The sequence below is a fragment of the Equus quagga genome, chromosome 18 (genome assembly GCF_021613505.1).
Source record: "Equus quagga isolate Etosha38 chromosome 18, UCLA_HA_Equagga_1.0, whole genome shotgun sequence".
In the NCBI taxonomy this organism is placed as follows: Eukaryota; Metazoa; Chordata; class Mammalia; order Perissodactyla; family Equidae; genus Equus; species Equus quagga.
The window spans coordinates 24,479,812-24,504,294 of NC_060284.1; the positions used below are offsets into that span (position 1 = coordinate 24,479,812).

The 24,483-nt window shown below is 40.8% G+C and overlaps 1 protein-coding gene across 3 annotated transcripts; it reads right to left on the minus strand.

The window, feature by feature from the left end:
* Positions 1-1,496: 1,496 nt before the first annotated feature.
* On the minus strand, positions 1,497-19,751 carry LOC124230109 (guanylate-binding protein 7-like). Of its 3 annotated transcripts, XM_046645876.1 has the most exons (12): positions 19,580-19,751; positions 17,040-17,176; positions 15,533-15,728; positions 12,354-12,481; positions 10,381-10,490; positions 9,980-10,176; positions 8,398-8,643; positions 7,180-7,460; positions 4,456-4,668; positions 3,245-3,347; positions 2,717-2,910; positions 1,497-1,842 (listed from the first exon to the last, which is right to left on the minus strand). In XM_046645876.1, the coding sequence occupies exons 3-12, from the start codon at positions 15,720-15,722 to the stop codon at positions 1,615-1,617; spliced, it is 1,890 nt and encodes a 629-aa protein (XP_046501832.1). In that variant the 5' UTR covers positions 15,723-15,728; positions 17,040-17,176; positions 19,580-19,751; the 3' UTR covers positions 1,497-1,614. The 3 variants fall into 3 exon arrangements, with proteins under 3 accessions (XP_046501832.1, XP_046501831.1, XP_046501830.1); XM_046645875.1 differs by lacking the exon at positions 17,040-17,176; XM_046645874.1 differs by lacking the exons at positions 17,040-17,176; positions 19,580-19,751 and adding an exon at positions 19,156-19,531.
* Positions 19,752-24,483: the final 4,732 nt, after the last annotated feature.

Here is a 24,483-nt window from a genome sequence, read left to right on the forward strand (position 1 = left end):
AGCACAAAGAAGACACCCAACCAGTCTCTGGAAGTCAGGAAACAGGAGTCTGTGAGGTTAACACATAAAGGGTACAGGGTGAAGAAGCCAGAGTACTTAAGCAAGTCTGTGTCCTGTGTGCACAGGCTGAGCCAAGAGAAAGAGAATATGTATAGCCTGTGGAACTACAAGCCGTTCATTCTAAACACAAGAATCTTAAACTCTAGACAACTGAAAAGAATTCCCCAAATGTTGAGCTGATCCTGAAAACACTTTGCTTCTAATTCACCATCTTTATAAATGTTGGGTGGGAATTTGGAGACCATTCCACCTGACATCCCTGTAGATTTTATATCTGAAAATAATTTAGGGACTAGGATTTCAAGACCTTCTTCAGAGACCCAAATGATAACAAAATGAAGATGCACATCCTGTAGTGTCTGTTTCTTGATGTAATAAGTAGACTATTCCTGTTGAACTGACCTATGCATTTTCTACCAGTATTACGTAGAACTTCCCCATTCTTTGTATTATTGTTTTAATTTTAATAATCGTATTTATTTATGTTTGAATAAGTAAGAATTCATGCCAGATATGAAAGGCACAGAAGAATAAACTATGTAAAGTTAGTCATCCGCTTGTGTCTTACCTCAACTGTCTAGGTCTATTCCTATTGTGTCCATGGATACTAGTTTATTTTGTATTTTCCAGAGAAAGATGACAATACAAATACATTTTCATTATTTTCTAAATTCAGTGGTGCAACTATACACACTTTCTGCATCTTTTTTTTTCACTTAGGATCAACTTTGGAGATTTCTTCCTGTTAGTAGAAAGAGAGTTTCCCCTTTCATTTAGTGACTGTAGAGTGTTCCATTGTAAATACGTCTCCAGATTTACCTCACAAGTCTCTGACAGAGGGACTTTAAAATTGTTTCCAGTCTTTAGGAATTACAATAATCCAGCAACAGATATACTACTATATATGTCATTTTGAACTTGGGTAAATCAATCTAGAAGATAAATTCCTAAATGTGGACTTACTGGCTCAACCATTTTTGCGTTTAAACTTTTGATGTATATTTGCACCAACTTGCACTCTCACTAGCAAATATGAGAGATTGCCAGTTTCCTGAAACTGTTGCCAATCTGGTGTCCTATCACAACTGTCCTTTCTGGCCCACTTAACAGGTGACACAGGTACCTCCTAGTTTTACTTTGCATATCTTTTATAATCAGTAAAGTTAAATATTTTTATTCTCTTATGATATTTTTGCTCATTCAAAAAATGTGGTATTTGATCTTCCTTCGCTGATTAATAAGGGCTCATTATAGCTTAAGGAAATGATCTCCGTGACAGTAATAGACATTGCAAATGTTTTATTCATCTTACCATTTGTCTTTTTGTTTTGCTTAAAACTTTTCTATGGATATATCATTATCTTCTAACTTTTTCATTTCTCTAAATTAATCAGTTCAATCAAAATTGTTTTTTTGGATATCAGACCTTGATATTCTTTGGTTGTCAGTTTTTATTTTAAAAATTTTCTTGGATGAAACTACCGTGACACATATATTTCAAAAATGGGCCACATCATTATGCTATTAAAACATAAGAAGCCTTTTATAATATACCTAGGAGTTCTTCACACTTTTGATAAGCATACTGAGACATTTCATCCCAAAAGCAATTAGCCGCATGTGTGGGGGTAGTGCCATTATAAGCCCCATGGTAGCCACATCAAGGATATTTGAAAGGTCAATGTTTTTAGATCTTTCAGTCTCTTTTTTTAGTTTATTTATCTCTTCATTCATCTTCTCAGATTTCTTTTTAAATCCTTCAGTAAGTAATTCTTCTTGGATCTGTGAAAAGAAGAGAGTGTACTTTTGGAAATCCCCATTTATCAGCACTTTATTTTTAACAACTGCCGCGGCTAAGCACGTGTCTATTTCTTTACTGCCTTCGATGCTCTTTGATGAGTCTGTCCAATATTTCCAAATGATTGGACCTAAATAGTGGGAGTCTCCATGGTTTACACCTTCCTATGATCCCTCAGCACGATCTCACTGGGATGGGGAGGATTTGGCAGTACGTCAGGCCTGACAACTGCCCAGTAATGCGTTCCAGTTCTAAGAATGCACTTTGGGAGGGAATGTGGATTTAAGCCTACTTATTTCTAGTTCCACTGAAGTAGGAATGCATGTAACAAATAATGAAAACTGCTGACTCTATAGAGCACTGGCTATCAAACTCCAGGTTGGGACAAAGAATGCATTTTACACTAGGCGTCTAGAATGAATCAGGCAGATCTAGAAGCAACTGCAGCAAGTCTTGGAACATTCAGCATCCCATATTTCATATCAGGCTCAATCTGACACTCTCAAGCCCAGATGGATCTAATTCAGGTCTCTTTGATGATGGTACCAAGTGTGCTAAGGACTATAGGACTAAGGTCCTATTCACCTAGGGGCACAATGAGACCCTATATCACCACAAACAGCAGTCAAGGAGCCTGTGGCATGTTATTTGTACCCTCCAAACTCTTAACGCTAGAGAAGGTGTTGGGGTCTTATAGATTTAGGGCTTTAGCATGATCTAGGTTTATTGATGTTTCAGTGATTCATATGCCTTTTGGATTTCCCTCCAGTATCAGGATTTGGTTAAAACTTTTGTTCTTCCCTTCCTGAGTACTAGGGTTTGTCCATCAGGCACTGCCCACGGCCCATCCAGACTTACCTTCAGCTTGTGCTCCAGCATAATTTCCTGCTCTCTCAGAAGGATTTCTCTTTCCCTCTCCAACTTATTTTTCAGTTGGGCCATGTTTTCCTGGAAGCTTCTCTCTAGAGCCTGCATTATTTCCTGCTGTTCCTTCTGTTTCTGTCTTAGCAGCTCCTTTTCCTTCTCAGCTGCCTCATTCCTGGCACGCTCAGCTGTTGCACAACAGTTTTACAGAGGGAAGCAAATAACAGTTATGCCGAGCTGTACCCTTTTGAGCTCAGAGACTAGAACGACTTTAAAATGGCAGGCAGCAATCTCTGAATTCTCCCATGAGCCACACCAGGAAAAGCAAATTTCAGAATGTGATGGAAAGGCACTGATTGGCTGGATGAGCAGCCCAAACACCCCCGGTTATTTTCAGATATAGCAGACTGTGCATTCCAGAGGAGAGGAAGCTCCTTGTTTCAGGAAGGTTTGCTCCCACACCTGTCAGAGGGCACAGCAGGAACCTACCCACCCCGCTGTGAGTCACGCCCTCTCCGGTACCTGCTAAGGCCTTCTCCCTATTGGTGAGGGTTTTGTCGGCCTGAAGGATGGATGCATCTACTGCTGCCTGTGACCGCAGGAAGATCTGGAGGACCTCGTTTGCCTGAGGACAAAACAAGGAGGAAGGACTAATCAGGTAACAAAGATCTAGCGTCTTGCTGGGGAAATTATTGTTCAATGAAACCCCAAATCAGACCCTATGAATTCTGCATCTTTCTTAGGATCCCACAGTGGCTTCTTTCCATCAGTGGCCTAAACTAAGTCCAAGATTTCTAGTAAGTTATGAGAACCCTCTATAGCAGCCTTTCCCAGCTCTCCAGCTTCCTGTCCTAATGAGGCCACTTACCCCGCACCACGGATTATAGACAACCACACTTATGTGCAGTTCTACAAACACATATCCTGTATTGTTTGCAATATCAGGACATTCTTTTCTTCTGACTGGATGCTTGTCTTCCTTTCTGTACTAGAATATCATTTATTAATAATTCTACTTGTAACTCCTACCTCCTCTTCAAGGGAGCTTTCCTAAACTTCCTTCTGAGTTTTGAATGGCTGCCAAGTACACAGAGCTGCCCACCAGCTCTACCACTCGCTGTGTGTTTGTAGGCAACTTATTAACTTCTCGGTACATCACATTTCTCAGTTATAATGGCGATGACAGTAGTACCTAATTCATATTACTCTGAGGATTATGTTGATAACCTAAACACAGCAGCTAAGAATACACTTATTTAGGAAGTGTGTTCAATATACGTCACACATCACCATTACCATCACCAGCCTTGCCATCACCATCACCAGCATCAGCATCACTGTCCGTGTATACCTGTATGACAACCATCATCCCACCATATCCAATTGACTATTTATATCTCCTTCTCAGGTACGATCATACGCTTCTTGAGAACAACACTGTTTCTTTAATTATGTATCCCCTATATTTTGTACAAAAACAATTACATTGTTGGCTAAATGAAAGGAATGTTCTCTTCTAGATTCCTGATAATAAATCTTATATTTGGGAAAAGGTATTTCTGCTTTATTTAAGAGTATCTAACTAATTGTGGATAAAAAAGATAAAAATGTAGAGATATCACCATGCTCTGCTTTCTCTCCACAAATGGTGCTGTGGTCTGAGGTTTTCAAAACAACCACCAAAGAACTTCTGACTCCACTCTGCTGTTCTCCCCTCTTCCCTTATTTCTCACCTTAACTCCTTTCCTGGGCACCAGCTCATAGTCCTGTTTGACCTTGTTCAATGCTTCTAAGTAGAGCTTGTGTCCTCCAGGTACAGAGAAAGTTCCTCCTGAAATACTTTCCATCAGGGGCTCTGAAAGCCGCTGAAGCTCATCCTGGCAATATTTGACAGATGCCTCTTCATTCTGCAGTAAGAAATCCTCCTTATTTTTCTCTATGATGCCCTGCCAGGGAAATGTGGAGAAATCCAATAGAAAGAAGCTGTTAGAAGGGAAGGTCCAACTGTGATCCTTTTGGTAAAATTAGTCTGACAGCGTCAGGGAGGCCTGGGACCTGCAGTAACAGACCAGGAGTCAGGAGACTTGTTTTATTCTCAGTTCAGATCCATTCTCTGTGTGACCTGTGGAAAGTCGCTTAATTCCCTTGGGCTCAGGCTCAATGTCTGTGAAATGTTGGGGTTTGTAGACATGATATTCATGGTTCCTTTTCATTGTTTTAATTGAGGTATAATTGACTTATAACTTTATATTAGTTTCAGGTGTATAATGTAATGATTTGATATTTGTATACAATGCAAAAGGTCACCACAATAAGTGTAATTAACATCCATCACCTTACATAGTTAGAAAATTTTTTCTTTTGATCAGAACTTTCAAGAACTACTCTCTAACATCTTTCAATATGAAACATAGTATGGTTCCTTTAACAGTAGTTGGATTAACAGGGATCCCTCTATGGACAATAAGCAATGCAAAGTTCAAGATGAGTAGAAGTTGACTTGGCTCTGCAAACTTGGGTTGCTATGGATAAAAATGTATAAATACAAATCACCAACCCAGCCCTGGGTTTTCTGGGGTTAAGATTCAGTGTTCTCACTGCTGTGGCCTAGCTTCACTTCCCAGTCAGGAAAACACACCATGCATTTGTGGGTTATAATACTGTGGTGGCTGTATGTTGCGGTGATGCTGAAAGTCATTCCTCCAGTATTTCAAATAGAGCAGAGTCAGCCATGGTGGACAGGATTCAGTGGAGCTTCCAGACTAGACAGACTAGAAAGAAGCACTTAGCCAACACTTTCAAAGAAATGGGCCATGACAGCCCTACGAATAGCAGTGGAGTATTGGGTGATACAGTGCTGGAACGTGAGAGGACGGCACCAAAAAGTGGGCAGAGTTCTGTTCTGCTGTACACAGGGTTGCTAGGAGTTGGAATCCAGTGGACAACACTAACAACAAAGCGAATCACCTGCCCTGTGATGAGTTAAGTGGTCTCTGAACAGAGTTTTAAATCCTTCATGAATTGTTTCAATGAGGATTTGAGTGTGCCAAAATACAAAACCAGAATTTTTTCTGCTGCACTTGTAAATTACAATCCAGTTGGCTCTCTTCTATATGAACTGAGAGATTTTCGAAACTTGCGGGATGGGCAAAGACGGACTCAAAGACTAACTTTTGGCGAAAGTGCCTACACTAAGCAGAATTGCGATGTCCTCAAAGAATTCTCTGCACTGGTGTCTACACTCTGCATAGTCCCTGGGTTTGTGAATATGAGGAATATTAATCCTGTGATTAGATTATGTTATAGGGCACAGGTTGACTTTAAGAAATGGAGATTACCCAGGTAAACATTACCTAATCTCGTGAGGCCTTTAAAAGCAATTTTCTCCAACTGGTGGCAGAGAAGGTGATATCGACCCTGATATAAGTTTCCCCACGTTAAACCCAGCATATATGGAGTTAAAACCAAAACACTCATTCCCTGCTACTCCCGGCTTCCTGGCTCCAGAATCCACTATCTTCCATGGAGACAGACACTGTGAAGGACAAGCACCTGGACTATCTCCTCCTGCAAAGAGATACGGGCTGGTGGGAAAGCTACTGACCAGCAAGGCCATATGCTCCCCCTCCCCTACCTAAAACTCCAAATAAAAATTCTTCCTTTTAGCTTTTCGGGGAGTTTGGGATTTCAGCATTAGCTGCCCTCTCTCCTTGCTCAGCGCTGTGCGAAAATAAAATTCCTACTTTCTTCCACCACACCCAGTTTCAGAGATTAGCTTGCTGCGCAACAGGTGAGCAAACTCACTTCAGATTCGGTAACAAAGGTAGTCAGAGAGATTAGAAACAAGAGAAGGATACAATACAGCATTGCTGGCTTGAAGATGTAGTACAAGTTCCCCAGAGTCTCCATATGATAATATAAGCCCATATGAACCTTGTTTTCAGCTTGTGGTACACTGAGCAGAGCACCCACATACGTTGTGCTGGGATCTGACCTGAAGAACTGTGTTCTAACGTGTGTGTTGTTTTAAGCTGCTTGCACTAAGACAGACTAGGAAGAAGGACCTGGCCACTCACTTTCAAAACAAAGAAAATTGGCCATGAAAACCCTAGGAATAGCAGTGGAGCATTGCCTGATGACAGTGCTGGGAGATGAGAAGATGGCACAAGAAGACCGAGCAGTGTTCAGCTCTGTTGTGCACAGGATCGCTAAGAGTTGGAATAGACTGGATGGAACTAACAAACAAACAAAAATCACACGGTGCTGTGTTTCGCCATCTTAGAAAGTAAGAAGCCAATCTTTAGAAAAGGATGGACTGTAGCCTGTAGAGCCTTGTCACTCACAAGAATTGAAGCTCCTTTTTTGGTGAGCATATAAGCCATAGAGTCAAAAAGGGGGAGTCTGGGATCATTCTAGAATGACAGGAAACAGGAAGGATATAGACTAAGGCATGTTACCAGGAGCTTGGCCTGGAACTCCCACTTGTCATCCTTGAAGGAGTGCTCCATGAAGATTGCAATGGCTTCCCTCTCACAGGCCTCATGCACATGCAGCAGCTCCTGGAGTGTGTCTGTGGGGAAGCTCACTTGCTGGGCCATCTGCTCCCTGTAGTGGTCATCTGCCTTCTGCACGGCTGCTGCGTTCTCACGCTCAGCCAGAGTTGTCACTGAATTTTCCAAACAAGGAACACCTCCACTGTTGATGATATCTACATAGGTCACCACCAGATTCTCTAGTCCTGAATGACACATGATATTAGGGAATAGAGAGAAAGTTCTCACCATTGTGTTACAAGACTTAGAGATCAGCATTCTTAAAACAACAAAATTTTTTTTGAATGTGAACTTTCTTTTCTACTCTGTCTTCTCCTCCTCCTCATCTTCATCCTTGTCCTCGTCCTGATCTCTTCCTGCTTCCTCTTTTATCAATCCACTTCCTTGTAATAAAATCACTGTATATCCTATTTACTCTATCTTTTATGGTTCTCAAATTTGTCACAACACAATATTTAGTTAATGATCTCAACTAACTTGGTCAAAGGTTTCTTAGAACATTTTTCCATTATAATAAAATTAAAAAGATCTTATTATACACGGAAGTAAATTACATAATTTGTGGGCAATATTTCCAATGAAAATGTGGGGGCCCGTATAAAAAATTCACCAAAGATTCAAGACAGTGACATAAACATTAAACCAAGTGTGGGCCCCTCTCAGTACCAGGCACTGGGTGACTGTCGAGGTCAGAGGACCATGAAGCCAGCCCTGTACATAAGATTAAACTTAAATTTGTTTCTCAAACTCTGAATGAGCTTGCTGGGATTCATGCCCTACTATTAATTTTCTAACTGGTGTAAATGCACAAAATATTTTGTATTTTCTCATTGAGAAACACTTATCCCATCTAATTACTTCTAATCACCATGCAGATTTCTATCCTTAACAGCAGCTTGTGCTTGTAACATTAGTGCATTCATTTCATGGGATATATTGGATCTCAATAAACCTCCACACAGGGAGACAAACGAAGAAACATGCATTTCTACATATGGTGTGAATGTCTGCTTTTCCACAACACATACAGAAGGAAACAAAATTACTGACACACCCAGAGAGCAATCACAGCTTCATCACACAGTAAACCCCAGAGAGGCACCTGTAACAAAAGAGACTCACGATTCCCAGTGACAGTGATTCCCTCTCTTAGGGTCTTGGTTTTTGCCTTGGCAAAGATGTATGAACAGAAATTTTTGGATTGCTCCCGGAAATCCAATTCTAGTTGGTCTTCTGATGCTTCCTCAATATGTTGCAATAATTTTTTGTCATTTATAGGCCGGTCAAAGACAAAGCACTTTCGTTCTGGAAAGAACTTCCTGATATACTCTCTAGGCACGTTGGAATTTTGGATTTGGGGATCCTCACCTGCAGAAGTGGAAAAAGATCATTGAAGGGACAGCCTTCAGGCAAGGAGACTGGGGCCTTTCGTTTCCAGTGATCTTTGCATCACTGGAACTCCTGTGCCTGTAAAGCTCCTTTTTTTAATCATGCAAATCAACCTTATGCTCATCTACTCCAGGCATGGAAAATCCTTTTATTGTACAGGGTCAAGAGTGAAGGAAGTACTTCTGGGGGCAAGGGGAGGGATCCATCCCACGTGAGGAAACTTATGACTGTTTTTCTTTGCCCTTGCTTGGTGTGCAGTGGATCAACTACATATTAGATGTTTGTTGAATAGTAGATTAATCCAACAAATTGTCAGAAATACTTTTTTGATATTATGGTCCTCATCTCAGAAATGAAATGTGGCCTCTAAAGTAAAGTAATGGTAGAAATAAGGGTATGACAAATGATACTCAGGAAGGAAAGAAAAGCTTTATAAAATCAGATTAAAAAAATACACACACTATAAACACATTCGTGATTCCTTTAGCAGACACGACTAAATAGTAAGGTTCACCTAAATATAACTTGGAGACCTCACCAGTTCTCCATATCAGAGAGTCCAATATATTATATTAGACTTCACAACATCATATAGAGTGATTCTGGGCACATATCCGCTGTTCAACAAATATTTGTTGAAAAAATGAAGCAGTGAGTAAATAAACAAAAATGGATGTTGCTCCTAGCTCACCACTCATTATCCTCTCCACTAAATGTAATCTTTGTAATGAATTTATTATATGATGTGATGACATACTGTGTAAGGCTGTAGAATGAAGAGGGTGATGTTGTGAGAAAGAACGCATGAATGCTTTGACAATCTTACTGGAAGGACATGTCACTGTTTTTTATCTGAAGTATTTGGTATGTAAATATCCTGTGTATGAAGGGTATAATTATATAGGCTAGAAAATATAGCGTGTGAAGTATATTTCAAAAATTAGTTCATTTGATTCCCTGTGATTCAGTGCCTACCAATCGCCAGTTTGATGCTAGTTTTCTTGAAACAGGAGAAGAGGAGGAGCACTTAAACTTAATAAATAATGCAAGTATGTGCCCATTTTTTTATGGTATCCATTTTTCTAAAATCATTTCGTTCAGTATTATATCCTAAATTTTCTCCATGATCTTAAACTCAGTTTGCAGGAGACTTTCAAGTAATAATGATGACTGAAACCATACCCTCCTGTCAATCACTCTTAGCACGGGCCTCAGTCCAATCCCAAATGAAGATTGACATCAAGTGCTGAATGACAGGGGTAAGTTGATCCCATCCCCTACTGAAACTTCTACCGCTCAAGCTATGTGCTGATACCTGGAATCAACTTCAAGGCATTCTCCAGGTACTGATCAGAAGTGATGGGGCATCCATCTAACTGCAGCTCCAATGTGAAATCCCGTACAGTCCAAACAAAGTCTGGAAAGAAACTCACAAACTCAGCTGAGTCATCCACTTCACCAAAGCTGGGAGAGGATCTGGTCCTGATTAGCTTTGTTAGTTCAGTCACATAGCTGGGATCTTAGCTAAGGAATGCGAAGTGCTCTACACCACAGTTTCCAGATCTCACCCAGAGACAAGTTTGATAAACATTCCTCTTTGCCCTGTGTCCCCTTCTCCTCCACCATGAGAACTGAGTCACAGGAAAGAAGAAACTGTCTCAGTTGTCATTCTCATAAATTCAACACAACATGGTGGTTTGGTTCCTGGAAGGATACTGCAGCTGCTCGAGGGCCTGGCAGTTGATGGTGCCCATGCTGTTGTAGACAAATACACTGCTCAGAAGTATGGCCAGTGTGAAGATCCACAAGTCATTTTTAGAGTCACCCTAGAAAGTACATTACAGCAAGGGAGTTAGGAGTCTACTCTTCATTCACTCTTTCAGTTGTTCCTTCACTATGCCAGCTGTACTATAATTGAACAGTAGGACAAATAGCATAAATTTCGAAGCCACTGCTAAATTCTAACCTCATTTTTGGTATTGACATTGACCTCTCTCAGGGCCTTAGTTTCTTTAGCTACTAAGAGAAGTGAACAGTACTGTAAATGTATGCCAAATGTTTAATATAGTGTCTAGAATATGGTGTTGTACAATGATAAGTGTGCAATGATTCCTTTGCAAATTTTTCTCCATCATGGGCTACATTAGGGACATACACACTATTCATTTAACTCGTCATGGTGCATCTACAAAATGCCAGACCTGCGTTTGGTGGATATAAAGTTGCATACGATGGTCCCCACCCTCGAGACATGACTTCTGGAGGGGCAGATGCAGTCGGCAACATGTAAATGCCTCCAAGATGATAAACTTTGACAGGAATGGAACCAAGTATTATAATGTAAAAGACAAAGGGAGAATGACAATAAACCAGAAAAAGTACTCTGTGAATTAAGGGCAAGAAGTGATTATGTTTGACAGCAATACGATGGCATTAGGCTGAAAATAGGTAGGCTTTTAAGAATTGAGAGAATATGGAATTCTGGAGATAAGGGGACCATGCAAGTGGAAGGACAACAGAAGCCAATCAGAATTGTCAGACAGTGTAGTCATATAAAGGTATTACAGGGTGATTTCATTTGACAGGGATAGTGGTTATGTGTGTGGGAGTAGGAGAAGAGGCAGAAAACGAGAGTCAGGGCAACTCACGAGTGCCTTGGTAATAGAATTAGAAATGACCTAGATACACTACAAGTTCTAAGGGCAGCAAGTATTTCCTCTGCTATCAGTTTACAATTTGATGTGTTTTGGTTCTTTGACAAATGCAATTAGATAAAAAGAAGAAGGTTTATGCAAACTGCAATCTATTAGGCAGCAGCAGACCATCTTGGGTTTACATTGAGGTTATCATTGAGTACTTTAACCTGAATTTTTAAATTCAGAATTTGTGAATTCATGCCCCAATTCTTTTTTGCACTAATGGAAGTCAAATATCCACCACCACTACTTTCAATTTAGACTCCGACTAATAGAAATAAGGAGACAAGATTGACTGCAACTAACACTATGAAGACAAAATACCTAAAATTATTCCATTTACAATGCTTTTGGTGGGTCTAGCTCAAGTTTTTCTAGAAGTCAGTAAAGAATTCACCTTTGAAGCTCAGGGAGTTGAAGTAAAACCTTAATGAATGTTTTTGGTGTAGCTGAAGTTTTCCTGGAGATTATGTAATTAGATGGTTTCCCTGAAACTCTATTTTTATGGTTTCTACTTTCAAGTCCATCAGCCTCAGACATCTTAACTTGTAGAGATCATTGACTGCATGTGTTATTGCATCCTCCAGGATTTTCCCCTAACCTTAAAGACTGGGTTAGATTTTCACTTTTTGTATCCACTGTTCCCTGTACTGATAACAGTGCATATTTCCTATTTTCCCAACTAGGCTCTGGGTCTTTACCTCATTCACTTAACACAATGCCCTGAAATTCAGCTGCCCAAGAAGTATTTGTTAACTAATATCTTTAACCCCAGTGTTAAAATAAATAAAAAATAAAATAAAAAATAAGAATATCTATCACTAATAACCAAAGTATTGAACTTACCAAGGAAGTAAATTCAAGGAGCAGAATTTAGCCTCATTATTCAGAAATGGATTTGCAGTTTGTAGGCATGTGTCATAAAAGTTGAACTGAGGTGGCAAATTAAAATGTAAGTGGAGTATCAAGAGCAAAGAAGACTCTCTGCCTTACCTTTTCCACGTCGCCCAGGCCCTCAGTGTCTAGTAGGACCAGGGTGTGTTTCGGCTTGGAAGGGTGGGGTATACACCACATCCAGATACCCTTGGTTTCAGACCTCACTGTAGAGCCCAGAGGGAAACCTGCAAGAGAAGAGGAGAAAGCAACATCCAGCCATAGCAGACAGTTCAGGCTACTCATGGGTTGCACTGATTCAACTTGTGGAATGTGAGTGCCTGTCTGGAAGGAGTGTGGCTTCCATTTCAGGAAGGACAGCTGACCCAACCTTTATGCACAGTAAGAACTTTCTCAAGAAATGCTTTGTGTCCCTTATTCACCTCATACCATCAACAGCTCAAACTATGGCATATTACAGAATTAATGTAAACTCTGTTAACCTTTGTATTTTTATCTGACAGTGAAGAGCTCCCTTGTCCTCCAGTAACTGATGGAGTTCAAACAGTGGGAGGCACCAACTCTGGTGTCCACTCATTGACTGCCTCTTCAGGCTGCAGGATTTATAACAGCCACCTGGTGCTTCCTCATTCCTCAGGTTCCCTTTCCCCTGCTTATGCCCTTGTAAATAGTCCACCATTAAAACTCCTCAATTACCCCTTGAGTGGCTCATCTGTGTCCTGTCAGGAGCTGGCCTCATATATCACCTTTTGTTGGATTTTTTCCTTCCCTTCATCCCTGTATTTTCCTCTATTGTTTTCTCCTCTTCAAGCAAAAGATAAGTTCTTTGTTCGTTTCCTCAGAAGGGGGATATAACAGAAGGGAAAGCAGAGAAGACCTGTGAGACTTGCCTGCTCCTCTTTCCCAAGGGAGAGGATGTTAGGTATATGCCCAGGAACCTGTGGGTGACATATCTTGTCCATCAGTCCAAGATTATGACCTTGTGCCATTTGTCAATGCTTCTTTCAACTGAGAATAGAAATGTAGCTGATGAATTACCATGGGGAGCAGGGTTCATCATGTTTGAGGCCATTCAATTCCCACACCCTGTGAGTTCTCCACAGAGAGGGTATAAAGCCTGAGATGGTCTGTACTCTTCTCTGTTGTAATGGTGTTTGAGTGCTTGCTGATTAACACAGAGTAATCTGAACTCCCAGTCCCCCCAGGAGAAAAGACAAAGTGTAATTGGCTGTCATCACTCTCAGTCACGAGAGGCAAAAAACATGGAAAGCAAGTCGTCCCCGGGAGAGAGTAGTGACCTGGCCCTGCTCGTGGACCTTGACGAGGTGCAAGTCTCTTTTTTTCGTTCTTCTTGTGATACGAGTGGGGTGGTAAAGTGACAATTCAGGTGTTTTAAAACATTTTGAGGTTAGGAACTTTCTCAGCATTGGGAAATCACCTCATTTAACCTGATGTTATCTTCAGTAGAATAAAAAAAGACATTTTTGAAACTCCTTGACTGATATCTCTGTCTTAGTGTTCCCAAATCTTTAATCCTTAGATAAAAAGATCTATTAATTAATTTAGGTCAGGCAAGGAAAAGTGTCCTCCCCTCACTGTTGGTCAAGAATTCCTCTAAGAGAAAGACACAGGGAAAATGTTTTGTTAGGAGCCAATGGGAGATTGGGAAGCAAAAGGAGAGAGAGAGAAAGGAAGGAAATGGAGGAGGGGAAAGAGATCGAAAGAAAGAGACAGAGACGATGAGATATTCCTGGGATCCTTAGAGTTCAGTGGACTGAGGTCAACCCCTAATGGTGCTGAGCCTCTGAGCCACAGAGGAAAACATTAGAGAATAAATGGTGTGTGGTCTTCATTGACAGAATGGCTTAACAGGACGTAGGCAGATTGTCCTCAAAATCAATAAGAACCAAGAAAGGCAACCTGGTAAAGAAACCAAACCAAAACCAAACCAAAAACAAAACAAAACAAGACGTCATGAGAAAGGAAATGCAAATAGCAAATAAACATGGGAAAAAGTGCTCCAGCTATTTGGAATGAGCCAAATAACATGCAACTATACAGTCACCAGATCAGAAAAAGTTAAAAAGACTTTTACCAAAGTTTTGTGAGGAGTGGAGAATTCTCAATTACTGCTAATAAGCATATAAATTGCACAAAGAGTTTGAAAAGCTGTTTGATATTATCTAGAAAGGCTGAAGATGTGCATATTCTGTGACGGAGCATTTCCACTTCTGGGTACATCACACAAGGGAAGTTTGCATACATGTGCACCAGAATATAAACACAAGAGTATTCATGACAGCCTCATTCATAAAGGATAAAAACTAGAAATACCAACTCATCAAAACAAATGGATAATTAGATTGTGGTGTCCTCTGACAATAGCACACTATAATATAGTTAAATGAACTACACAGGCATATCACAAACCAGATCATTCTCATAAATTTCTTGTTGAACAAAAGAAGCAAGATCCCAAAGAGTCCACAGACTGTCATTCCCTTTATATAAAGTTTAATCTATTCTTTAGAAATGCATACACAGGTTGTAAAGCCCTTTACAAAGGAAGTGTGAAAGTATGCACCATGAAAATCGAAACATTGGTGAGCTCTAGTGAAGGTGAGAGGGTGTGAGTTGAGTCTCTTGGTGTTGATGATGTTTTGTTTCTTGCTCTGCACAGTGATTACACAGATGATCACTTTATATTTATTAACTTTATTGTATATGTATGTTTTATGCATTTCTCTGTATGTATCATAGGTCACAAATTAGAGAAGACTAAATAGAGAAAGTGAAGGGGGCATAATTTATCAAAGTTTTGCTGTGAATTGAAGCAAAAAAATGGATGGTAGCCCCGTTGAGATAGGGGCCATACAGGGTTCTGGTGTCTGTTCTTCCTTCCATCCCTTTTTAAAAATGGGACATACTGAGCAATTTGTGTGCTACTTGAAATGACCCTGTAGTTTAGGGCAAAAGTGATGTAGGAGAAAGGAGGGGAATAATTGCTGGAGCTGAACTCCTGAGCAGATGAGAGTGGATGGGATCAATACCAGTGGAGTGGATCTTTTGGTAGGGTTGGGGAACTTTTTATTACTGGACTAAAGAGTGAGACTTTGCAGACAGATGGGGTTGAAGTTATAAATTTGGTGGGGAGAATTAGAAGTTTTCCTCAGTGGGAGGGGTCAGGCTCTTCCTTAAGATGACTCTAAAGGAGGTGTGATCAGCTCGTGTTATCACTGCTCCCAAGCACGTCACCCCTTCCCGAGGACAACACTCACCACGGCTCTGTCCTGCCAGGCGGTTCATTAGGTAGGATTTTCCTGTCCGATAGGGCCCTGCAATGGCCACCACCACCACAGGCTGAGATATGTTGCCAAGAATTTTCAGTGCTTCTGGATTTACTGTCAGGAGATTTTTCTGGTTTTCCACAAGACAAATGGGGGCCGTCATGGTGCATACAGATGCCATGGTAAGCTGTAACCCAGAGGAACAACTCAGTAGAATGCAAGATCTCAAAGTCATCTCTAACGATTACACAAGTCACATGCTCATCAGCTTTCTGCGTGGGGAACTTATATGTTAATTTTCTACATTCTGCATGTGTCTAAAATAAAAGTGTTTAGCCTAGTCTGTCAAGGCCTGGTACAGATACTTAGTGTACATTATCTTATTGGTTTTTAAATGAATCCTAAAATCACCTTGCCTACATGTGATGCATGAAAAGAACAGAATGAGAAAAACAAAGCACTGATGATGGAGCCTTGAGAGCAGTAACATTGTGGGGGTAAGCAGAGGCAGAATGGGACATGAAGGAGATGAGTGTGCAGAGAAGATCTCAGGAGTTCCAGAAGGATTTGCTATTTCATTAATTGCACAAACATTTATTGAATACCTTCCAAGTGCTGGGCTCCGTTCCAGGTGTCACTGAGGAAAAATCATTGTAATTTAAGCGATAGACATTGAGTTGGGCAATTAGATTTGCAATTCAGGATACAAAGATTTAGGCAGAAACCCAAAATGTGCCCTGGAGAAGCAAAAGAAGGCAAGGGTTTATAAAGACAGAAAGAGATAAATCACACAGGTTGTTCTGCAAGACGTGTGATTGGTGCTGGTGACAACTGTTACTCCCTGGCTACCTTGATTGGTTGTGTAAGGCCATCTCCAAGGCAAAAAGTTCTTATCTCTGAGAGTAAGCTTTTTTTTTTTAAGTGGAAGTTCAAGGAAACAACAGTGAGGCACAGTTCAAAAACTGACACTCCTTCTGGGCAGACTCCTGGTGTACTTGCATAAGCCTCACTTCCTTAATGGCCTCGCAGCTCCATTTTAGAAGCTGGACATGTGTTACTCCATTTTGTTATGATTCCCCACAGAGGTGCTCAGTATCAAGCAGTGAAAAAGATGGATACAAATTTCTGCCTCCTGGAGCTCCATCCTGGTGGGAGGAGACAGATAATAAAGAAAGCAAAGCAGCAAAATACATGTATGTATCTTAGACGATGGTAAACCCTCAGAAGAAAATAAGCAGGGAATAGGGATAGGGAGCCTTGGGGGATGAATTTGTATAGAGGCTAGTCGGGGAAGGCATCTCCTAGAAAGAGAAGAAGAAAGTGATCAGTGACCTTGCTGAGGACCGGTTTAGTGAATGGTGGGCGCAGGAGCAGGCGGGGGGAGGAGTGACTGAGAGAGAGAGAAGAAGAGATAAGGGATGTAGCTGTGTCAAAGCACAACAGGACAATCCTTACAGAACCAAGACAGAGTTATGGGGGCGGGAATTAATTTATTTACCTGGAATAAAAGGATATTTCTTGTTTATACGCTGCCAGGGAAGAGAAACAGTAGCCAGGGTGTTGTAGGGTCTGCCTGGATCGGCCAGAGTCCCACATCTGGGTGAGCTTCTACTTTCAATGTTTTTGTCACAAGGGCTGGGTGTTTCAAGAAATCAAGAGCAGGACAGCAGTCAAAGAGCTTCGTCCTTTTATTTTCTCAAAGCCAACGCTAGGCAACAGTCACATGTTTCCCTACTTTGCAAGTTATGTGACCACTGGAAAAATCATTAATTTCTCTGTGCCTCAGTTTCTTCTTCCGTAAAATAGCAACACTAAAACTCACAATCTATTGGTCATTAGGGTGTTTAACAGGATTAAATATCTCATAACATTTATAATGCTCTTTAATCCTGGTGGTACATAGTAAATCCAAATAAAAACTGAGTGTCTAAGAAGACAAGGAGGGTAGTTTCTGAATGAAGGTGAAGGATTGGCGTTGGACAAACAGTAACAGTTCTCTCCCAGGTTGCAAGCAAGTGGGGCACACATCCCAGGAGGAGGATGAGCAGGTGGGAGAGGACCAGCAGTCACAGCTGAGCAGGAAGACACTGATGGAGGATGAGTTGGGCCGGAGGAACCTGCAGCTGCCCTGGGATGTCAGAGCACACATTCTAGATTCATGCTGCCAGGGTCCAAACCTGAGAGGTCAAGTTACTTATTTTCTGTGAGATCTTGAAAAAGGAACTACTTCTGTAAGTTTCCATTGTCTCATCAGTGTTATAGGTAAGACAATAATTCCTGCCTGATTCATGACTGTACAGGCTGGTAACAGGCTCTCAATAATTTAAAAAAAAAAAATTCCAGGATTAATGTACTTTTTGAACAATAAACAAGTTAGGCAACGTGTTAAAATGTGTCAATGCGTTCAGTGAGCTGTAAATTGCCAAGAAATAGTAAGTTATCTAAGATCTTTTTGTCAGAAAATAACATCAATTTGTTTAACAGACTTCTGCTGTATAATTTCTCTTCTTTTTCTATAGCTGATTGGGAGCAGAGTTGCAGGAAGAAAACATAAGCATTTTATGCCGTATCATAAGCAGGAGGAATTGTAGAGTTTATTTCTTAGATTGAATATTTAAAAAGCTATGGGTAGGAGAAGTTAACCAAAGCATACTGAGGTACCTAAACAAGAAGGTTTTAACTTCAAAATTAAACAGGTAAATGAAATAGCTGTACTGGATGGCAGAAAACCATCAACCGTTTGCAAAGGTTTCTGTTCACCAGAGTCACCTGGACTGATGGTTAAAAATTTCTCAAACCCTGTATTTTCAGCAAGTACCAGAAGTTATTCTGATGCAGTTCTTGTATGGACCACACATTAAAACTGGTGCATGATAAAGAAACATGATTAGACTTTACAGTTATTATTTATAGTTGATTAGTGAGAGATGGAATTATTCCATATTGTCAACGAAAATAATCCATAACCAATCTATAAATGAAAATTTGGGTGAGTTTATTCTGAGCTTAAATTTTAGGATTATAACCTGGGAGAGTCTTTCCACAAAGGAACAGAACACTCCAAAGAAGTGGGGGTATAAGGGTGGTTATATACCCTCAAAGAGTATGTTTCACATATGATTGAAATGTCCCTTTTACAATAGTCACGAGGCTGTTCATCAGCACAGCGATTGATGGAAACAGCAGATAGGTCTGCTGTCTAGGTGAATGCCGCGGGGTGGCAGGTGTGTTGCCTCGGGCTGGGGGGTCACAGATGAGCGCTGCAATCGGTTCCCAGCCTAAAGAAAGATGCTTCATCTTTAAGGAGATGCCAACATTGGGAGGGGGAGAGAAGTTGCCCCTTTATCTCAAGGGCCTTTTGCTCTTGCCAGAGGGAATCTCTAAAGCAGATATACAATGCATGCTCAATGGCCTCCGTCAGGCCCTTTTGGAAAGACAAGGTCAGGCCGAATTAGGTTTATACCAGATGGCTTCCTCATATATTCCAATATATCCTATTACTTGCCATTTTTATTTGTCAATATAATACAGTGTTGTATTTGGAATATTAAATGTTGTAAATACAAAAATAATCAAGAGTCAATCATTTAAGATTTAAATTTTCTGTTAATCACCTTTTTTTTGGTTTCTCTAATGCCTGGCCGGGAGCTGTCAGGAAATGTCTGAGGAAGGGTGACGGAGGTGGAGGAAGCGACCCCACCCAGCGCCTTTACGAGAGGGTAGGACTGTTCCATCAGTCAAGGAAGGACTTCAGCCCCCTTTCCGCAGATGAGGCAGGGTGCACGCCTCCTTCTCCCACGCAGGGCTCTTTGCTGCAGGCCTGGGTGAATTCTAGAGGAGAGACCTTCGCCTCGCTGCCTCCTCTGGTGCAAAGGGAGTAGCTGAGGCAAAGCGCCCCCCAGGCCACACAGCATCCGGCACCGCGCCGGCCTCCCGCGGCCTCCCCCCTGCCGGGGTGGAGTGTGCGCTTGGGAATTTGCGGTTGTTGGTCTGCTAACGCAAATGTGCCTGGAAGACCAAGTTTAGGAGCGAACTTACTTGGCGCGGTGCTGCAGTCCGGGAACAAGTCCTCAGGGGCCCTCGCTCGCCCCTCGCGCGCTCCTCCTGCGTCTGGCTCCTGTGGGTACCAACTCTTCTCTTGAGAAGCTGAAAATCGAGCCGGATGTTGCACCGAACCAGTCATAGGGTGGGGTCGAGGAGAACGAAATCGAAAGGATATGTACTTTTTGGGCGAAGTTAACCGTTGGGTTTTCACTGTTTTTCCCCCGAGGCAGGACGCCTGATGAGGAGGGAGGAAAGTTCGCGCTTCCTACACGCCTGGCTTTGGAAATGAGGGCGCCTCCGTCCTTCGCAGTTGGCTTAGGTTTCCTGACCCCACAATAAATGCAGGGCAGCTGGAGTGAAAGTGGGCAAAGAAACGTGTGTGAGAGAGTTCTGCGCCCTGTCTCTCAGGGGTACTGTTGTGAGGCTAGGGGTTTGATATTAATTTTTTTCTTTTGAAAAATTTTGTACTTCATTTTTTATCTCTTTCCCTTTTTAGAGGACATTTTGTTTTTACCTCAGTGATTTTTTTTATCAGCAATAAACTTACCCTTGTGTGTGTGTGTGTGTGTGTGCGAGTGTGTGTGTATAGAATCCCTGATTTTATAGCCCAGATGTATTCACTGTTATTTCGTTGCATGTGCTTCCACAATTTTTCTTTGCTTGTACTAGGGTGGATCCTGATTTGGTGGTGGTGATGGTGTGGTGGCTACTGAATATAATCTGAGGGTCCACGTCAAATAAAGTAATAGAAAGATGCAAATTCAAAGGTGAATATTCAGAATCAGCAAAAACGTAACCAATAACTTTTAAAAGCTGACAAGTGCTACCAACATTTTCTCTCATCAGTTTTTTTCTTCTAAGATACCTCTATCATATTTGAATTTCAGTATGAGCAAAAATTCTGTCACATGTTTGAATTCTATATCAGGGAAATTTTAACTCACTTTTAAAAATTGCATTCCATTATATTAAGCTAAGAGAACAAAATTGAGTCAATTAATTAAGAGTGTCAGTTCCATTTTGGCCAATACATTTCTGTGAAACGAGCTCTTTGACAACAGCAGTGATAAACAGAAAAAACAGATGTTAGACTCAATTTTTACAGCACTATCAAGACAAATTTCTAATATATAACTTATAAAAAAGAAAACTGTTGGGGCCAGTGGTGTGGTGGTTAGGTTCCTGAGCTCCGCTTCGGTGGCCGGGATTTAGGGGTTTGGTTCCCTGATGCAGATCTAGCACTGTTCTTCAAGCCGTGCTGTGCCAGCATCCTACATAGAAAACAGAGGAAGACTGGCACAGATGTTAGTTCAGGGCCAATCTTCCTCAAAAGAAGAAGAAGGGGGAGGAGAAGGAGGCTGTTACCTAAAATAAGACATCAGAAAATAAAATTTCATTTCGAAAAATTTTAATCCTCTGTTTTCCTTTGATATGTGATGTGAATCTACCAATCATATTTTCATCAGAAAATTGTCTTTCAGTGAATTTATATCCCGTCCTTCCCAATTTTAAGTATTAAAATGTACTCTGCGTGAAATTATTGTGAAATGAGCTCATTAGTTTAAAAAATGTCTTTATTTGTATTTAAAATTTTTTCCAGTGATACTTGGGAGTGTATTTTACTGGTATTGGAATGCAAATATGGGAATCATTACTGTTGGATATTTAAAGATATCTGAGTTGTCACTCTTGGTGAATCTGTATCATAGAGGGAGAAAATAATAAAACGTAAAGAGAGAAGTGATGCTTGTCAAATAATGGCGCAAAGAAAGTACTTATTAAACATCAAAGTGCTTGATATAGCTAGTAATGGAACTAATTATATTTGGAATATTTCTACATGTCTTCACAGAGGACATGCCATTACTGCTGGAATGACTCATATTTTAGCAAGAAGAGATTGGAATAAATGTATTTTAGAGCAAAGGAAGGGAATAAGTAAATACCCAATGATAGAAAGTAACTACTAGGAATCAGCCAGTGTCCACTGTGGCCAGCATAACAAGCTGATTGAGGATGAGTTTGAAAGATCAGTTGGGACCTGGGTCCTGGACTTCTTGTACAAGTAGATTCTTGAAGGTGATGAGGTGTGTACAGAGCTGTGCTTGAGTTCCATTGATGGCAGGAGGGGAGAGAGGATAAAATGGGAAAGACAGGAGATCCCCAGATAGAGATCTGGAGACAGGGATCTTCTAGGAGATATGCTCAACTTGGAAGGCATGTTGCAGTCCCAGCCCTCTAGGCCTGAAGGGAAGCATTGCTCTCAGAATCATTTAGTGATTGAGATTCCTTCCATCCTATTGTTCTGTATCTTTGTATGTGTGTGTATGTGTGTGAGGAAGGTTGGCCCTGAGCTAACATCTGTTGCCAATCCTCCTCTTTTTGCTTGAGGAAGACTGGCCCTGAGCTAACATCCCTGGCAATCTTCCTCTATTTTTTTGTATGTGGGTTGCTGCCACAGCATGGCTTGATGAGTGGTGTAAGTCCACACTGGGGATCTGAGCCAATGAACCCTGGGCTGCTGAAGCAGAATGTGCCAAACTTAACCACGATGTCACCCGGCTGGACCCCAGTTCTGTATCTTTTAAGGCATTAGGATTACCTGCAAGGTAAAAGTTTGACTGCTGCCACAACTATGATTCAGAGAGTAGTCAAGGAAAGGAAGGAGAGGTGGAGTATAATCTCAAAGTTCCGTGGCCAAGGGTCACAAATGGCAAGTGCTTTGGCATATATTCCACATGCAAAAGTAATCACATTGCCATATGTAGAGCAAGAGCAGCTAGGTAAATATAATCTTTAGCTACATTGCTATTAACTTATCTTGTAAAATAGAATGATACAATATTTACAGCTGAAAGGTACATTATAATTTTAAAAGTGCGTGCAACCATATCAGGAACAGAGTTTGGTAAAATCCTGATATTAAATTTTGCAAATTGAAGACTTGAACCCATGTTGGAAAATTATCATTGCCTCATAATTCCTGAGCCAAAGAGATTGATTTAAGGGAAGGGTGGGCATAAAACCTAAGACGAAATAAAGGTTGTCCTTTCTCAGTTACCTGGATCCAGGAAATCACCTGGATCCAGGAATTTTTCTTTCTCTTGCTCTTGCTCTCACTCTCAGTCTGGCTTTTGTGTTCTTCTCTCTTTCGTTTTCATTAATTTTTTGTTGTTGTCAATGAGAGTATTAAGATGCGAGTCTCCAGATGAAGAATGTAAGGCTACTTAGATATGTTTGGCTCTGAAACATGATATATATTATTATTTATAATGGGGGAAAGTAATTTGGAGTCTAACTTCCAGTTTCTGTGGTTTGTAATTGCTTCAGGAAAAATACTTTTTAAAATTATATTCTATAAGTCTAATTCACAAAAGTATCATATTGGAAAAGGAAGAAAGATTAAAATGAGTTCCTAAAGTGATGGCAGCCAATGAGCCTTGATTTAACTGAAATGAAGTTTTCTCCTTTTCTATTAATTCAGCTCCAGAAAAAATGCTTTAGCATCTTGTCTTAGAAGTTGTGCTTATTTGTCACCTAGCGTGCTCAGCTTTGTATCTGGTGAAAATTCTGAGAGGAAGACTCTCATTTTAACATCCTGCTACTCAGAGTTTAGCGAAAGACCACAGCTGTGGATGGACCAGTACTCTAAGAAGCTCAAACTTGAAGCACTTGATCAGTTCAGAAGTCTGTTGAGTGCAATTCTTCAGCTGAGAAAAATGAGGGTACAAAGGAATAATGACACTCTGGGGATAAGATTCACAGGCTTGGGGAATTCTAGGATCAGAGAGAGTAGGCACTGTGACAAAATGGGAAAAACAGGGCAAAACTAAGAGCACCTTGGATATTGGTGGGCATAGAAATAAACAAGATAAAAGAACAGGCATTCAGAACTACAGAAAATGTTGAGACAACTTACCTTGCTTGCTGATTTGGCTGTAATAAATGTGTCATCTTGCTCACAAGCTGGAGTGGAGGTGTGTCACCTGAGAAAAGCACACTCTCATTTAGTCCTGTGTAACTTGGAACATAAGGCTTAAAGGGAAAGCTGAAATCACAGTTTTCTGCATCTGATTCGGTGTGGTGAACACACACACACACACACACACACACACACACATATATCTCATTTACACATTTCTAACACTTGTCAGGGGAGGTCCATTTTAAGTTGAGGAACGTTTACTTTGTTACTTTGATGTCAGGTCTCACTGTTGAACCGATAGTGTTCAAGTAAAACCTTTTCCAGATCTCACTTATAAAGCGGAAAAAGTTATTCCTGGTTTAATGTTTCCTTCTACCATTTTTGGAGTATCAGAGAGTTCGTGTAATCAAAGTTCACAGACTTTAATACTGTTGGGGTTGAAGGAGGTGTCCATTAGAGCTATACTGAAGGAGACAGCAGGATCTAACACAAACCGGCAGATCTAAGTGTGTGTGTTCATCCACTGTAATGGAGGTCTCATTCAGTGCTGGTGGGTCCTCTAATTTTCTTGGATCTACAGATACTTCACCAGGAGTATGTACCTTCTCACTCGCCTCCACTAACCTTTAAGAATATTGGAGTCTAATAATCATGTTACAATTGTATGAGTATAGAACAAATCTTAGACTACATAATACTAGCCCGCCTAGTTCCTGCATGACAAGTGATTTAGACGTCTATCAATTATGCTGCTACCTCTTGGTCTTGGTTCTTACTTGAATGTAAGGGGAATGGAAATTGCAGCCATGACCTGACAGGGACCCACTCTGATTAGTCCAAACTTTCTCTTTTTCAAAGTACTCCCAACTCTTCAATACACTCAGCTGACTTCTATTTCCTATTTCGTGTCCTTTGCATTTGCCTAGTATTTTACAACGATAAGAAAACAAGGGGAAGTCCTTGCTAGTGCAGC

Bases quoted from the DNA above. Each gene is read 5' to 3' on its own strand.
- LOC124230109 (XM_046645874.1), bottom strand. From the start codon at position 19,275: ATGGAACAGTCCTACCCTCTCGTAAAGGCGCTGGGTGGGGTCGCTTCC. The intron at 15,729-19,155 runs GTGATTAACAGA...TCTGGGTTACAG, and splicing joins TTAGAGAAACCAAAAAAAAG to CTTACCATGGCATCTGTATG. The intron at 7,461-8,397 runs GTGAGTCTCTTT...TGTGTCATTCAG, and splicing joins AATCACTGTCACTGGGAATC to GACTAGAGAATCTGGTGGTG.